This window comes from Sinocyclocheilus grahami, unplaced genomic scaffold (genome assembly GCF_001515645.1).
Source record: "Sinocyclocheilus grahami isolate Dianchi unplaced genomic scaffold, SAMN03320097.WGS_v1.1 scaffold31.1, whole genome shotgun sequence".
In the NCBI taxonomy this organism is placed as follows: Eukaryota; Metazoa; Chordata; class Actinopteri; order Cypriniformes; family Cyprinidae; genus Sinocyclocheilus; species Sinocyclocheilus grahami.
The window spans coordinates 2,083,266-2,100,629 of NW_015505210.1; the positions used below are offsets into that span (position 1 = coordinate 2,083,266).

The window sequence follows — 17,364 nt, forward strand, 5'->3', positions numbered from 1 at the left end:
ATATATACATACATACATACATACATACATACATACATATATATACATACATATATTCAAATGCTTAATAAAACATTTTGGACTTTTCCTCCTCCCACTACACTGTGCTTATTATTACAAGGTGTTTTCCAGATTTATACCCACTGCTTTTCACATCCCCTGCCATCACCTACCAATACAAATAGTAAAATGTGGTCAAATAACCCAGGAATACAGTTTCATTCTATTCCTCAGACTTTTATTCTCCAAAAATCAGAAATAAAGTTTAAAAAATAGTTCTGCTTGTGTTTTGATTTATATTACAAATTAGGAGGTTCAATCAAAAACATCTAAGACAAACACAAACATTTATTAACTTCTCATATTCACAAATTAATATAAAACAAATGTAGATGAAAGATAACGATAAATAATTAAATTCATTGTGTCCAGTCTTCGTTTCTTCATCATCTGGCCGTGTCTGTATGGGCTCTGTGGTCCACTTTCATTAACAATTATAACATCATTACCATAGGTCCATATTTAAAAAGAAGCTAAAAGTTATTTTCTCTTAATGAACAGGCAAATTCGACAAGCACAGGCTTGTTATGAATTGTGGGCCACAGGCTGCCAGCTCTGAGAGTGTTAAGTCCCTGGATATTTATATTAATGGGGACGTGGGATGTTTGCATGAGTGAAGAGGCGAAACCAGAACTGAGCATGTATATACTTGCCTAATTACAAAGTTTTTTAAATGAGCATGTATTTATTTCACAAACAGTTCAGGCTGTACCTGCTCCTGCTGTAATTCTCATATCAGAGGATCTGTATTGGCCATATCCTCCCTAGCTTTGAGGCACAACATGGCCCTGAGGTTGAGCTGGTGGTCTCAGGTACTGGGCTCTCTGTGGGGTCTTGCTGTGCGTCATCATCTTGTGTTGGCTCTGTGTCGTGGGATGGGGAGGTTCTGTGGAGACTGTTGCAGGATCGTCGAGCACATCGATGCCGTCCAGAGTGAAGTCCCATAATTGCGGATCATCTGAGGAGAAGTGAGAAATATTTATATATTTCACCTTACCATCTACTAGCCTTTTCCTGTATTAAAACCTCAGTCACCAAAAGTCCTTCAAAGTTTTCCCACCAGATTAGAGAGATCTCTATCGAAGGAGGGGGAGGGGAAAGGAAAATCTGTCATTTACTCATTTTTTTGCGATTTTTAAGATGTTTATCTTGAAATGTATCAAAAATTAGAAATTCATGGATATACTGACCATGCTTTTCCAAGGAATCACAATGAAAGAGGTCTGGTATTTTCAAGCTTAAAACTATTTTTAGAATGATGCCCCTAAATTTGACAATTCACTTGCAAATGACCCCATTCCTCAAAAACAAAGGCAGCCAAATATTTTAATATATATATATAATATATGCAATTTTATTGTGATTTTATAAATACAATGCTGCTTGCATTGCCTTTTATATTGTCACTGTACTAAAGCCAAATCAAAATATCAGAAAATTAATCATTTTTATTATTTAAAGTTTTACATTTATTTCCTACTGTTAAAAACTAGTTGTCAGGGGGTAGGGGGATCACAACTAATTGTATCATTTCTGACCAGTGAAATGCAAATAATATCTGTATATTCTGTAACTGTTGAAAAACCATTGTTACATATATTTAATATTTTGTTGCCACTGGCAGCCATAAAAACGTCTTTCAAAATAAAAAATTATTTATTTTTCATGAACGCCCTAGATCGATAGTTCACAACCACGGGCCAGGATCCCAGTTTGAAAAGACCTGCTTTAAAGCAGCCAGTATTTACCATCACTGTCTAATCAGTGGCACTGCTGATCATGTATTTAACCAAATAAGTTCCCAATGCACATGTACCATGATCACACCTTTCTTTAAAATACTTCTTACCAGTCAGATACTCCTGCTGCTTAGTGGTCACCAGGTGTGCGTTTGGTGTACTGTGGTTAACAGGGCCTACTGCCTGTCCTAAAATGATAAACCCACCGATGGAGAGCGCTACACACCTGACACTCCTGCAGGCAAAGGCTTGAATCTTTTATACTCATGGCTAAAACATGAACCCTTAAATTTTACATCACACCTTGCTTAGACTGCAGCTGCGGCTCAGTGGAACCGTTGGTCTGCTGGCTTTTCTGCTCCTGCAGCAGCTTCTTAGCCTCCATTTCCTGTCTGAACTTTTGCTGCAGCTGCTGCTGTCTCAGCTTCCTCTGCTGCTTGGAGTCCAGTGGAGGATCAGATGAGGACAGGTCAGCCATGTCAGCTGCTGAACTAAGAACATGGAGAGAAGCAGATTTATCATAAGTGCAGCTGGCTAGTGTTGTAGTTGAAGTTAGCACCAAATAAACTCACCTTGAGGTGTTGCTAGGCCTGTTTTCAGAGTCCTGGTGAGCTGACATGTTGCCAGAATGTGCTGCCGTGTTTGTCAATGAAGTCCTGGATCCAGTTCCGCTCTCATGCCCTCCTCGTACAGGGTGACTTCCCAGCCGCTCTAAGAGGGTGTTGGCTAGTTCCACTGGTTTGATAAATTCCCTGCTGTTGGCTCGGGCCAGGCTGTCGAACTTGGCTTTCTCCACAGACGGCTCGCTATCACTGTTTGGTTTTGTTCAGGTCTAACGGAGGAGGTGGCTGCAGTAACAGAAAATACACCATATTTCAGGTACATAAATTGAGGAAATATATTAAAATAAAAGTATCATAAATTTGGCCCAAATGTTGATAGGATTACTTCTTACCTGCTTTGGTATTTTATTGATCGCTATGAGATACTCCTTATTCAGAATACAATTTCTAAGCGCATTTCCAAAACACCTTGGAAAATAAAATTGAAATGATTAATTCAATAACAATTATATAATGTATTGCATAATGTATAGTAAGCTAGTCATTAGCTAAATTAATCTTGACCGGTTAATCAGAAGCCTTTTTTATTTTGTGATAATAATTAGCTGACTATTCAGTATATATTATCCTACTTATTATATGGCTTCTTATTGAATAGAAAAATATATAAATTATTATAAAATACAAATCATTTTTAGTTGAAATTACTTTGTGTAAGGGAAAATATAGTGTAGAGTTTGGGGTTGGTAAGATTTTTTTCCCTGAATGTTTAAAGAAGTCTTATGCCCACCAAGGCTGCATTTATTTGAAAAATACAGTAAAAACAGCAATATTATGAAATACTATGAATTATTTTTGCAATTTAAAATAACTGTTTTCTATTTAAATATATTTTAAAATGTAATTTATTCCTGTGATGGTAAAGCTGAATTTTCAGCGTCATTATTCCAGTCTTCAGTGTCACATGATCCTTCAGAAATCATTCTAATATGCTGAAATGCTGCTTAAGAAATATTTCTTATTATTATCAGTATTCATTGGAAATAGAAATATTTTGTAACATTCTAAATGTTTCTACCATCACTTTTGTTCAGTTTAATACATCCTTGCTAAATAATAAGTTTTATTTCTCACAAATTTTGATTTAAAACACTGACCACAAAATGAAACGACTGACCAATCAGAATCAAGTATTTGTAGCAGCAGAAATAATTACTTGAGTGCTCTTTTCAGTCCATCTGTGATGGCTTCTTTTCTTGCTTTTTCCAGTGACAGAGCTTTGGATTTAAGGCCTTATCTCACCCCATATCCTACATCCTCATGGTATGAGCCATCCTATGGAAGAGACACTGAAGAAATGGTATGCTCCTCACAATGCTGTGTGTCTGTCTTGTCAAGAGCACTTACCTTTAACTCAAACTTCACAAAGGCACTGACTCCAACATAACATTTCCCATTGATAAGGTCCACAAAGTCTGTAACACAAGATTGACCACGTCTTTTTAAAAAGAAGCACCAAATCTTGCAACCTGATGTAAATACAGCATAAATGGAAATTGTTTGAGAATCTGTGCCCGTCGTTATGAGAAACATGTCTTTGACTTGTGATGATGTTACCAACATTTTGTTGACATATTGAGTGTGACCATCCATTATACCCTAACATTTCATTAGCCAGACTTATAACTTTGTGACCTTCAATATAGCACACCTCCAAAAAACAAGACAAAGGTCTAATGACCTGGAAAACAGCAAGATAATCAACTATATATTAGATCAGCGAGACTAAATATTTAAGTGTACATTAAGCGCATTAATTCTCACTTTTTGTCCTCCTCCAGCTTGTCTGGTACTGATATATTCAGGTCCATGTCTCTGCCATATAGCATTCTGGACTGCCTGATACTCCTCTGCAGTATATGCATACTACAACAAACATAAACTTGGAATTCTGGAAATATTATTATATTAATACAATATAAATCATCTGTTTCTGTAGCTATTAACATGTCAAAATAATCAAAACACATACCTGACCAAAACACGTGTTGGTTGTATGAGGTTTCCTCTCCTCTTGCCTCCTACTGCAATGATCCATGTGTGTCTTCTCATCGTTAAGTTTCAAAAGCCGTCAATATTGTCTTTTAAACGATGCTGGATGTGTATAATGTGAGAGGATGTCGCTAAACTGTAACAACAGGAAGTCTGACTCAACATTACACGCTAATTTATCCACATCGTGACATAGATATGTGGGGGCGTGTTAGAACGAGCCGTTTTAGGTAGGCGTGGTTGACTCTTAACTTTTATAAAGAATATCTCTTTGGATTTGAGACTTTAGTCTTTGCAACTTTACAGATCTTCTTTATGCACCAAGAGCTTGTAACACTCCAAAGAGAAAGGAAAAATTGAAATCGCATCATATGACCCCTTTAAATATCCCTGTTTGTCTCAAATAAAAGATTGTGCTCTCCGCATTCACCATCACGAAATGAAAATAAATGTCAACACAGGGGAAAAAAAAACAGCATTACAGAGAGATAAAAAGCGGCATTTATTTGAAATCCAGTTTAGTGATAATTGTCCAATTATTAAGTCGGCATGAAATAAAAATTCACAGTATCTATTTTCGAAACGCATTGAAGACGATATAAACAATTCTTCCGTGCATATCCGTTTCATTAAAAAAAAATCTAGTAATGTTTATTCAAAATATCATAACCGTTTTCTATTGGTAAAAACGACACTTCTCTCTAGTGGCATGCAGGATTTCTCCAACAATTTAGTCCAAATAATAAATGTCTGTTAGGAATGAACTATCCACTAAATCATTCACTCAACCCATTCATTAAAAAACACAATGTAGTAATAATAATAAGAAGAAGAAGAAGAAGAAGAATAGTTCTTGTTCTTTTATATTTTTTACATACAAATTCCGTGACAAATTATCCTTCCGTTTTGACCTACAAATTAATGCCATGACTGCACATATCTATAGCAAAATAAAAAGCAAAATTTAATTTAAATTCAATTTATTTGAATTCTGCTCCGCCTCTGTAAAATAACCCGCTGCTGTGCTAAATTATATCCCTGTTCAATCTAAATTAGGGATCCAAATAAAGATTGCAGTCTGCTTATTTAATTGAATACGGGTTTTATTACATATGGCTTCCTGCTGAGCATGAACACGGAGCTCATAAAGCGAAACGGAAATATAATTTCCTTTACTAAATGTTAGCATATCAACCATTAATTTCATTTTGTTTCAAACTCATCTTGACCCTTCGCACAATGGCGCGCGCGCACAGTCTGGACTGCCGTCTGGTCAGACAGTCTGCGACTCTGGAAGCTAAGAGGAGGGGCGAGTATTGGGGATGCCTGCCACAGGAATGATCCATTAACCCCGCACAGCCCACATCCGCATTTATGGATTAGTTTCTCCTGACGTGTAAACCATCATATCTATTGTTCTCGCCATCACTGAAGTTACTTAAATATCCTGCTTATATTCACTTTGCACGCGGAGCACATGACGGTGAGTTGAAACCACATTATTACGATGCACTACTGTTCGTGTGGAGTGTTAGAGCCGTGAGTATGATGTTAAATCGTGTTTTTCCCTGGATGAATGAATGGTGCATTGTTGCGCTGTTTGTAAATAACAAACGTGTCACGATCACCATAAGGTACATTGAGTACCCAGTGCGTCAACCCCTCCATGAATAACTTCCAGCTACTGATGGAACATGCAACCAATAGAAAATGATGCGGTTGTTTGATCCGTATCGAGTTTTAATAGAACAGGCAGGCGAGATCTGTTAGTCCAGAATGGGAAGTGATGCCCTTCCTCTCAAATAGCCTTCTCAGGTTTACCCAGACGTCGTCGTTTTACCGTTGCTTTTACCTGTCTGCACTTTAGAAAGGGAAATGGACTCCTGCTCCTGTAAAACATCGTGGCTCGTGTCTTGGCACGTTCAGTGAACAAAGGGAAACTGACATGGTGCTTCAGGGAAAGAGGAACATAAAGCAAAGTCACATATTTAGGTCGAGATGCGGTTGTGGTTTTTTCAAAGAGCCCACGGCAAGAGCATTTGCCCACGGCCGCGTGAGCAAATGATGACCGGCTGATTCAAGTCTTTTGTTTTAGTAGCCTTAGCCTATTTCTTTTGCGAAGCTTCCCAGATGGTCCGGAAGGGGGCGCGGGAGGAATTGTGTTGCTGAGGAACACATGGAGAATGAATAACGTAAACAAGCACATCGATCCTTGCTTTAACAGCAGAGGCGGACAGTAACTACTAAGTACATTTACTTGAGTATTGTACTCGAGTACACTTTTTGAGTATCTGTACTTTACTTGAGTATTATTTTTTCTGGGAACTTATGACTTTAACTTCACTACATTTGAAAGACAAATGTTGTACTTTTCACTCCACTACATTTCTGTCAAGGTCCTCGAAGTAGAAAGTCGTTAGCAGCTTTGAAAGTCAGTGGGTGATTTTTTTTCTGTACTTTCTTTTTTTCAGACAGTTTATCAGTAATCACTCTTGTGGGGCTACATGAAGAGATTTCCCAGCATTTTTTTTTGAACACTGACTAGTTCCAAATGTGATATTTATTTGCAACAATTCAATAATAAGAAATTAATATTGTGGTATATATTAGACACAATATTGTCTGATTTTGCTAAATTGTGTACGTGAAAATATGGTAGGGGTGTTCATTTTTTCCCCAATAGCTTTATTCCAAAGATACTACAAGCTAGTCAGTGTATGTATAGGTGTAATGTATTGTAAGTTCTTCAGAAGTATTGCAAGTATAACGTACAACAATAAAACAGTGCATTGACATAAAAAAAAGGAAATGTACTTTTGGTACTTAAGTACTTTTGAAAGCAAGTACTTCTGTACTTTTACTTAAGTAAAAATCTGTCTTTACAACTTTTACTTGTAATGGAGTAATATTTGACCAGCAGTATCTGTACTTTCACTCAAGTAATGGAGTTGAGTACTTTGTCCGCCTCTGTTTAACAGCAGCCGAAACGAATGAATCTGACATTTGGGAATCTTTGGCAGAGTAATGTTTTTTTACTGTAGTTCGTTTATGTAAATGGGTTGTGACATGCCTTATGATCTAGATTGCTTACCAAATGCTTGCATCAGGGAGTTGTGAAATAGGGATAGTTCACCCAAAATTGAAAATGCTGTTATCATCACACGCCCTCATGTCGTTCCAAACCTGTATGACATAAAATGAGAAATTCTGAAGATCGTGGCTGGTCTTTTCTTTGCAATTACAATAAATGGAGACCGGATCTTCAAAATGAATTTGAGAATCGGATCAGTTCGATTTGAGAACAAATCATTCAGGTGGATCAACCGATTCATTGTAACGAAAAGAAAGATTGGTTAAAGGGATACCTCAGTCACCCAAAAATGACACATCTGTCGTAATTTACTCACCCTCAAGTTGTTCCAAATTTGTATTAATTTCTTTCGGTGTTTTGAAGAATGATATATATATGAGGAATGTTGGTAAAAAAAATTTACGGTAGCCATTGATGGAGAAAAAAAATACAATAGAAGTCAATGCCTACTGACAACTGTCTGTCAGCAGAGAGAAATTCAAATAAGTTTGAGGGTGAATAAATGATGACAGAATTTTCATTTTTGGGTGCACTATCCCTTTAATGAATCAGGCATCAATGCATTAAGCGTTGCCCACAATTAAACTAATGATTTGTACATGAAACCGACTGATCCGGATCCGATTGCAGTTGTTAACAGCTCACTGACAGTGAACACTACTTAAATTTCACTCTTTTCTTCCTTATACAAAGTAGTTGTAATTAAGGCAAATAGGAATATTTTACCTCTTTCATAATTGGATGTTTTTTTTTTCTGCGTCTTTTCTGAAATGTCAGTCATCCTTCATTGTAATTGCGTGAAAAAGAGCGACCAGTAATTTTTTTAAACTATTAAAAGTAGTATTATTAGTAGTAGTTCTAGTGTTATTAAATATTAAAATTATTTTGTGTTCTGCAGAAGAAAATAAGTCATACAGGTTTGGAACAACATGAGGGAGAGTAAGTGATGACAGAATTTTTATTTAAGTAATCTAATTACTTAAAGGGCTAGTTCACCCAAGAATGAAAATTTGATGTTTATCTGCTTACCCCCAGGGCATCCAAGATGTAGGGGACTTTGTTTCTTCAGTAGAACACATTTGATGATTTTTAACTCCAACCGTTGCAGTCTATCAGTCTTATAATGCATGCACAGACATATAAAAAAACATGCACAGACAAATCCAAATTAAACCCTGCGGCTCGTGACGACACATTGATGTCCTAAGACACGAAACGATCGGTTTGTGCCAGAAACTGAACAGTATTTATATCATATTTTACCTCTAATACACCACTATGTCCAACTGTCTTTGGGTGTGCGCACAGCATCCGGTGCGTGAGGTGTGTACGTGCTCTGGCATAGTTAAGGCAAGCGCCGGAAGTGATCTCTCGCGCGTATACGTCACTCATTGTTTACACAGTGCACAGATATTGTAGGTACGAAGGCTAATCAAAATGGTACTTACTTGTGCTTATCCGGATTGTTCAAACCGACTTAAAACTAAAAGATTACATTCTCTCGCGCGAACTCATTCGGGAGTGGTGACTTTCCACGTATTCCCAACTTCTGAGCCTGCTCGCCTGAAGTTATGGTTGATTGCTCTTCGGCTGGATATCAACACACCCACCTCACCTCACGCACCGGATGCCGTGCGCGTGCCCAAAGACAGTTGGACATAGTGGTGTATTAGAGGTAAAATATGAAATAAATACTGTTTGGTTTCTGGCACAAACCGATCGTTTTGTGTCTTAGGACATCAATGTGTCGTCACGAGCCGCAGGGTTTAATTTGGATTTGTCTGTGCATGTTTTTTTTACACTCATAGATTTTGTTACCATTGCCATGCATTATAAGACTGATAGACTGCAACGGTTAAAGTTAAAAATCATCAAATGTGTTCTACTGAAGAAACAAAGTCACCTACATCTTGGATGCCCTGGGGGTAAGCAGATAAACATCAAATTTTCATTCTTGGGTGAACTATCCCTTTAAAGATGCATTCATGAGGTATGTGGTAGTAGCAGCCACCACAACACTCTCTCATTTTGTCTCTTTCTTCATCCTTTTGTATTAACAGAAGGACCAGAGATGTTCTGAATGAAAGGAGGATCTGGCAGCCTTTCGATAACAATGCTGGAGAACTTGAGCGGAGCCCACATTGATCGTCCCGCCCCTAGATCATCCACATTCAGCTTCTCTGCCCTGTTTGCTCTGCCACACCACCTTCACATGGATGGGAGCAGTCATCCATTCAGGAGGTAAAACTGATGTTGTGAACGGATCAATTAACACACTCACATCCTGCTATACATACTCATATCCTGTTATTTGTTTGTGATGTCCTTTGTTTTCCTGCATACCCTAAATAAGCCATATTCCAAAATGTTCTCACAATGTGTGACATTCTTCAATTTGCCACCTGCTGAGGGTCCCACTTTGTGTACATTTATTTGGTATCAGTGTGATGCCACAGGAGACGTGACAAAACATAGATTACTCCGTTCCAAGAATCAGAATGGGTTCATCTATATTGATGTAAATTCAATGAGTGCAGACAGGACCAGTGGGAAATGGGTCAAAACATTTCCAGGCTGAAGTCAATAGAGTACAGTCACCACTGCAGCCTATTCATGCATGAAAAATAATAGTTTGGGAAAAAATAATAATAATTGGATTATTATATAATATATTTTGGATTCTTATATATAAATAATAAAAAGTTATATATATATATATATATATATATAAAATTAATGAATATTAAATATAATAATGTATAATATTAATGAATAATAAATATAAGAAAATTGGTCACTATTGTCATTATTATATTTTATATAATGAAAATATATAACATTTTTAGCTTAATTGTATTTGTATGTTAAATTAACTTTATATGTGTTTAAATGTGTGTGTGTGTATAATTAAAAAATTCTATATAAAAATAATGATATTTATTATATTTTATATAATGAAAATATATAACATTTTTAGCTTAATTGTATTTGTATGTTAAATTAACTTTATATGTGTTTAAATGTGTGTGTGTGTATAATTAAAAAATTCTATATAAAAATTTAATATGATAATAATAAGTCATATTTGATTTGATTTTATATTATCAAAATATCATTATTTTTATATGTAAAATAACCATATATAACAATATAAAAATATATATTTTTGTATTATTATAGAAATGTAATTAATATTATAATACAAGTGCAATTTTTATTTACCTTTGTATGAATATTACATTACATTTATCTTATTTATTTTATATATATATATATATATATATATATCTTTTACATTTTGTTTTTTATATATATATATTTTTTAATCATTCTCCAGGTAAAAATCATAAGTTTGAGTGCTTTGAAATATACGCATATTTAAACCCAGCTCACATCACACAGTAGGAGCAGGTTGTCACTCCCTTGCACTGGGAGTGAGAAAGAAAGGGAGTTTTTTTTCGTTGCATAACTATTAAACATGATTGGTTTATTTTTGTGGGTGTGAGTGTTTGACAGCGAGAGAGAGAGACTAAGGAAAGGATGGGAATGTAATGTTAGAAGGAAGGAAATTGGTTTCTCAACAATAAAACCGTAGTTTCCTCCCCTTCACGTCTGTAGCTGCATCTTTCCAGCTCCTCCCCTTCTCTCACTTGTTGATGCTATTCTGGACTAACTGAACCGTGTTTTTATCCCTCTGTTTGAACCATGAGGACTCTGTACCGGTTGAAGTTGGTAAGTTCTCCAAATCTGAGTCAGCTGGGGAAAAATGAAAAGGCTTCATTGGAGGAGAGAGGATCAGGGCCTAATGCCACATGGAACAGGTTAGTGTGGGTTTTGTGCGCAGCGCATGTCAATAAGTGTCATAAACTGAGATGTAATTTCACGTCTGTGGGATTTATTGTAGCATTCACAACGCAGTTATTGCTGTATTCCAAAAGAAAGGACTGGCGGACAACGAACTCTATACACTCAATGAAGGCGTGAGGTGAGGAAAAACAGCATGGTATGTTGTTTTTCATGTGTTTTTGTGTTCCTTTGTTTATTTTTATGAAAAACTGAGGGTAGGTTTGTGAATTATTAATTTCACTATAATGGTAACTGTTGGCAGTGTTTCAAATGTAAACGTTGGCAGCTGTGGTCTGAGGCTTCACATTATCAGCACAGAACAGTTGTGAGAGGGCGCAGAGCCTCAGTCCACTATTATGTAACTATTACGAGAGAAACTGTGAAGCAATAACATCCCAGCTAAGAAAATATACCCACATCATATTTCACCCCAAAATCAAATGTAAAAAAATAAGTATTTTTTGCATCAAGAAAATTAAGCTTATTTTTTTTTACCATTTAAGATTTTATTTTGCATTGTGATATTACATAATTTTCATCAGAATTAAGCACATTTCCCCCTCATTCTCATTACTGTAATGCATCTGCATTATTTTATAGTTAAGTTTGGTTGTGAGTCTCCTTATTTTCAGAGTTTGTGTCTCTATGTATCTCATTATGATGCACTAATGAAAATCCTTCTGGACACAGTGAATTAAAAAACATATTTGGCATAAATTGAGTCTAGTAATGATAATAGTACTATTTTGATGTACAAATAGTTGTATGAATAATGCCTTTTTTTTTAGCATTTCTTTTATAAGAATTTGGGGGGAAATGTGCTTAATTCTCAAGAAAATAATGTACAATTACTGGTGCTTTCATACAAAATATATTTTAATCAGTTGTATCATTCAGTACTTTGTGGTCGGTAAGATTTTTTTTTAAGAAAAATTAATACTTTTTATTTTCCACAAGGGTGCATTAAATTGATAAAAGCTTATAAAAATTATAATTACTTTTCAAAGAAATGCTGTTCTTTTCATTCATCAAAGAATCCTGAAAAACAATGTATCACAGATTCCACAAGAATATTAAGCAGCACAACAAATAAAAAACAATAAATGTTTCTTGAGCAATAAATCTGAATATTGGAATGATTTCTGAAGGATCATGTGACACTGAAGACTGGAGTAATGATGCTGAAAATTGCATCACAGGAATAAATTACATTTTAAAATATATATCAATAAAAAAAAAAGTTATTTTAAATTGTAATAAATATAGAATTATCTTTTTAATTAAATTTTTGGATAGAATAATTTCTTGCCAGTCATTTTAAGTCAAATTTCTCCTATATGTAGGTATAATTATTTCTCTTCTGAAACATATTTCAATGTGTTTAAAATGTTATAATATTTAATTTTATCAGGCAGCTATTGAAAACTGAGCTGGGCTCGTTCTTTACAGAATACCTCCAGGTAAGAATTTTTTTCCAGAGATGTGTTTGTTCTAATATGTACATTGAAAAAAAAAAAAAAAAATACATGTCTTTCCCTTTTTTTCTCATTATCAGAATCAGCTTTTAACTAAAGGCATGGTCATTTTACGGGACAAAATAAGGTTTTATGAAGGTATACCCTTCCCATTTTAAAGACAAAACACATTCCTAAATTTTTTTATTTTTATTTTAATGTCATTACACAGTATTTCACTAGTATCTAAACAATACAAACTGTTTTTCTTCTGGCTGAAAATAGGTCAGAAGTTATTGGACTCTTTGGCTGAGACATGGGACTTTTTCTTTTGTGATGTTCTGACTATGCTTCAAGCCATCTTCCACCCCGTCCAGGTACAGTCTAGTCATTCTGTGAAATAACTGGTCAGACATCAGTTACAGCAGTGGTGTGTGAATCGTTGTGTGTGTTCATGGCATCTCAGGGCAAGGAGCCATCGGTGCGTCAGCTGGCCCTGCTGCACTTTCGAAACACCATCACCCTTAACATGAAGCTGGAGGAGGCTCTGTCCAGACCGCGAGCCCGTGTCCCTCCCTCCATCGTCCAGATGCTTTTGGTGTTACAGGTACGCATGGACTGCAAGTAAATCCGTTTAGATCATGTGAAAGATCCAGCCATACTGTCATGAGAGATTATAACATAGAGACTTCAAGACGGGTCATTTGCGATGATTTCAGCAGTTGTCATATTGAGTGAGACATTAATCATAGACCTTGTGCGTCTCAACTAAAATGACAGTAATTAATATTTCAAAAGGGATAGAGTCAAAGTGATATGTCATCTTCACATCTTACAGGGGGTTCATGAATCCAAAGGTGTGAGTGAAGAATACCTGAAGCTGGAGTCTCTCGTTCAGAAGGTGGTGTCACCGTACCTGGGCACGCAGGGACTGTGTTCACATGAGTGTGGCGCCTCTCAGTGCTCCTGTGTTATCGGTGAGAGAGGCAATATAACAGCATTTTAAAACCCGGAGGTTTCAGATATCCAAAGAATATCCAAAAACCACTAGAACAGTGTTATATATTTTGCTGTACTTACATTATCCCAAATGTTTCGAAGAATGTTTAAATCCAGAGAAATAAGCAATTTTAACTAGTGACACGGAGCGTGTCCACAGTGTCATTGTGTCGCCTGCCAATAACGTCATAACCCCTCGATTTCCTCGAAACACCAAAGACGCTTTAATATGCTGTGCGTTTTATTAGACCGGTGACGACCACACAGAGTAGCATTATAACAGAACATTCAAACATATCTAGTATGATAAAACAGCGCTGCTTTTTCCCCCACATACGCACGACCGGAAGGAGCGGAAGCGGTCGACTGTGGCATAATAAAAGCTCCGCTGCTTTCGAGCCGTGTGTCACGCTCGTTCAGCAGCCTCGTTTCACTTCGACGGCTTTCAGTCTCATTCTGTTTCTTTCTACTACGTTAATAAATCATTAGCTCATCCATGAACATGATTTCTGCCCGAGTCCCGTCGGATTGCTTCGGCTGTGGGGATGAAGACCACAACTCCCATGATTCCACACTCAGTCACAGCTTCATCAAACTAGGCCTTTGTCTCCTTGTTTATTTTGAATACGTGCCCTCTAGGTGCCCTCTTTAGTTATTTTGAAAATTACATATTGTGCCTTTAAGGGATAGTTCACACAAATTAAAAAGGCAGCTGTGCATTTAATAAAAAAATATATATAAAAATAAAATACACAATTGAACTAAATCAAGACAGTGACAACAGAACATAAGACAAAATACTCTACTGATCAAACATTTGGGGTCAGTAAGAAAAAGTTTAGCTCACCAAGGCTGCATTTATTTAAACAAAAAACAGTAATGTTGTGAAATATTATTACATTTTATAATAACCAAAAAAAAAAAAAAGAATATATATATATATACTGTATATATTTTTTTCAGTAAAAAAGCCTGCATCATAGAAATACAGAAAAATTATTATAAAAAGAAACTTTTTTTTTTAAGTTTTCATGCACTAAGTCTCATTTATACCGTGTGAGAGAGAAAAATACACTTGATATAGCATGTTGTTTCCAAAATAATTAATTCGCTAGATTTAAAATAATATCTGGAAAATATTTGCCGTGTATCTTTATTTTTACTACACAGTGTTATACTTAGCTATATAAACTGTATAGATTTTAAATAAATTCAGGTTTTTTTGTAAATCTCTTTTCACCATAAATATCATTTAAGGTTACAGTTGCGAATTAAAACTGTATTAAAAAAATACACAAATACAAATGATGTCTCAAGAAATAACATGTTGCAAGGGAGGAGAGATAAACACAGAAATAAATATAGATTTTTTTTTTTTTATTATTTGTTACTGTTAAAAATGAAGCCTGTCAGTAGAATAAAATTGTGATTAATCTCATGAATTTAAGGTTACAGTTGCGAATTAAAACTGTATTAAAAAAATACACAAATACAAATGATGTCTCAAGAAATAACATGTTGCAAGGGAGGAGAGATAAACACAGAAATAAATATAGATTTTTTTTTTTTTTTTAATTTGTTACTGTTAAAAATGAAGCCTGTCAGTAGAATAAAATTGTGATTAATCTCATGAATTCTAAAAACAAACCAAAAAAACTGTAAAAATATCAAATTTGTGTGTTAAACTTGCATTTAATAAACAGGTGAACTGTCCCTTTAAAGATCTTGCAAGGATGTTCTCCACCCATAAACGTGCTGCTTTCATCTTGTGTGATTCAGCTGCTGATATCTATAAAGTATGTCAGAACTGTACTACTACTACTGCGAAGTGTCCAATGAAAAAGCAGTATAATCATTATTCATTTCTTAAAATTTTTTCCAGAGAGGCGTTTGCAGTATTGCTGGTCCAAGTCTGCAGACCTGCCCTCCAGTAATCTGGTAGTGCGCTCCAAGAGTTACAACATCCCCATGCTGACCCCCGTGGCCGAGTACGACTCTGAAGTGAGCTCTGTGGGCAGCGTCGGCATCCGGCGTCACTCTGCGTGTGATGTCACTTCCTGCATAGAGCCACAGGGCTATTTGGCCCTGACTGTGGGAATAGAGACCAGCTCAACCCCCAGACTCTCACTCGATCATGAGCTCACCCTGTCTAGTGTGATGCGAGGGGCCACGGGACAGCCCGCTCTGATTTCTCCGCCCGTCTTCATCAACACCTCTGCAGGGTGTCTGCATGCATCGGACGCCCCGATGGCTTCATCTGAGGTGGACCAGGCCCTTTCGTCACCCCCGAGCTGCTCCTCCAGTCCGGAGACGATTGTAATGCAGGGGCTAGACTCACTGGAATCAGATCCTGACGGAATCTTCATCGACCTTTCCCACTGCCGCTCCGATTCTTTCGGAACGAGCAGGAAAACTAGCTGATGGAATCAATGTGTGAAGAATTCATTTCAGATGTTTATGATTATAAACTACCACTATTCTGTGAACTTGTGAAGTAGCTATGTACGTTGTGATTTTCATTCCTGCTTTGCGCAAAAGCTAAGGCTGCTTTGTGGGAAAAATGGGAGAAGACTCGATTCGAAGTGATTGTTTTCATAATGTTCTAAACCTGTGGATGAATTTTTCTAGTTTTTCATAGACAATAGAGGTGGAATATCTCCATCTTAATTAATATAAATCTTACTGTCTCTCATTTAAGAAAGATCATTTACGCCACGGAATAAAAAAAAACAATTAAAAAGGGTAATTGCACCTTTTTATCATGCAATTTTGAGTTTATATCTCACAATTCAGACTTTTTTTCAGAATTGCGAGATATAAATTCAGAATTGCTGGTTGTTAATTCACAATTGCAAGAAAAAAAAGTTGCAATTATGTTTAATTGTGGCCAAAAAAAGGTAGATCAGAATTCAGAAAAAACGTCAGAATTCTAAAGAAAAGAACGTTTAAAACACAATTCTGAGGAAAAAAGTCAATTGCAAAATGTAAACTTGCAATTTCGAGTTTATAATTTGAAATTGTGAGATATAAACTCGTAATTGTGAGAAAAAAAGCCCCAATTTTTTTTTTTTTATTCCATGGCAGAAATAAGCTTTCATACTCATTTTGTTTAAAGGTGTGGTCACATTTACTCTTGTCGAATTTTCCCAGGTGAAATCCAGTCATTTCAATAGGAATTCACTCGATTGGGAGTTTCAGGTGAAGGTCTAAAGATTTCGCAGTGGGTGCAAGTTGGTCACATGGATTTGCCACATCGACCAGCAGGAAGCTGATTGGTATATAAGTTACGTCTGTGTGAGCTGTGCTTCATACATCATTACACAACCAACAATAGGCAACTGGCCTTTTTTATTCGCAAAATTGTGACTGCGCTTTAAATGAGCTTCACGTATCGTAATGTGTTATGAGATGACAGTATGCCTAAATGTAGAAATCTCTTCCATTATTGTCACTCTTGATCTCATGCACTATTTATTGTCATAGGGCTTTAAACGAACTACATTTAGTGCTTTTTAATCATTGCTAACCTGCACTCTTAATGGTATGAAAAGAAAGTAGTC

General features: G+C 36.1%; 1 protein-coding gene and 1 pseudogene across 1 annotated transcript; one reads left to right on the forward strand and one right to left on the reverse strand.

The window, feature by feature from the left end:
- Positions 1-732: 732 nt before the first annotated feature.
- On the reverse strand, positions 733-4,474 carry LOC107575943 (DNA repair protein RAD52 homolog; annotated as a pseudogene).
- A 1,061-nt stretch (positions 4,475-5,535) lies between these two features.
- Positions 5,536-16,540, forward strand: LOC107574131 (proline-rich protein 5-like). Its single transcript, XM_016260601.1, has 10 exons — positions 5,536-5,897; positions 9,566-9,746; positions 11,216-11,326; positions 11,410-11,490; positions 12,763-12,811; positions 12,907-12,964; positions 13,091-13,182; positions 13,272-13,412; positions 13,644-13,782; positions 15,687-16,540. The coding sequence occupies exons 2-10, from the start codon at positions 9,586-9,588 to the stop codon at positions 16,223-16,225; spliced, it is 1,371 nt and encodes a 456-aa protein (XP_016116087.1). The 5' UTR covers positions 5,536-5,897; positions 9,566-9,585; the 3' UTR covers positions 16,226-16,540.
- The last annotated feature ends 824 nt before the right edge of the window (positions 16,541-17,364 follow it).

Bases quoted from the DNA above. Each gene is read 5' to 3' on its own strand.
- LOC107574131 (XM_016260601.1), top strand. From the start codon at position 9,586: ATGAAAGGAGGATCTGGCAGCCTTTCGATAACAATGCTGGAGAACTTG. The intron at 13,183-13,271 runs GTACAGTCTAGT...ATGGCATCTCAG, and splicing joins CCATCTTCCACCCCGTCCAG to GGCAAGGAGCCATCGGTGCG. The intron at 13,783-15,686 runs GTGAGAGAGGCA...AATTTTTTCCAG, and splicing joins TCAGTGCTCCTGTGTTATCG to AGAGGCGTTTGCAGTATTGC.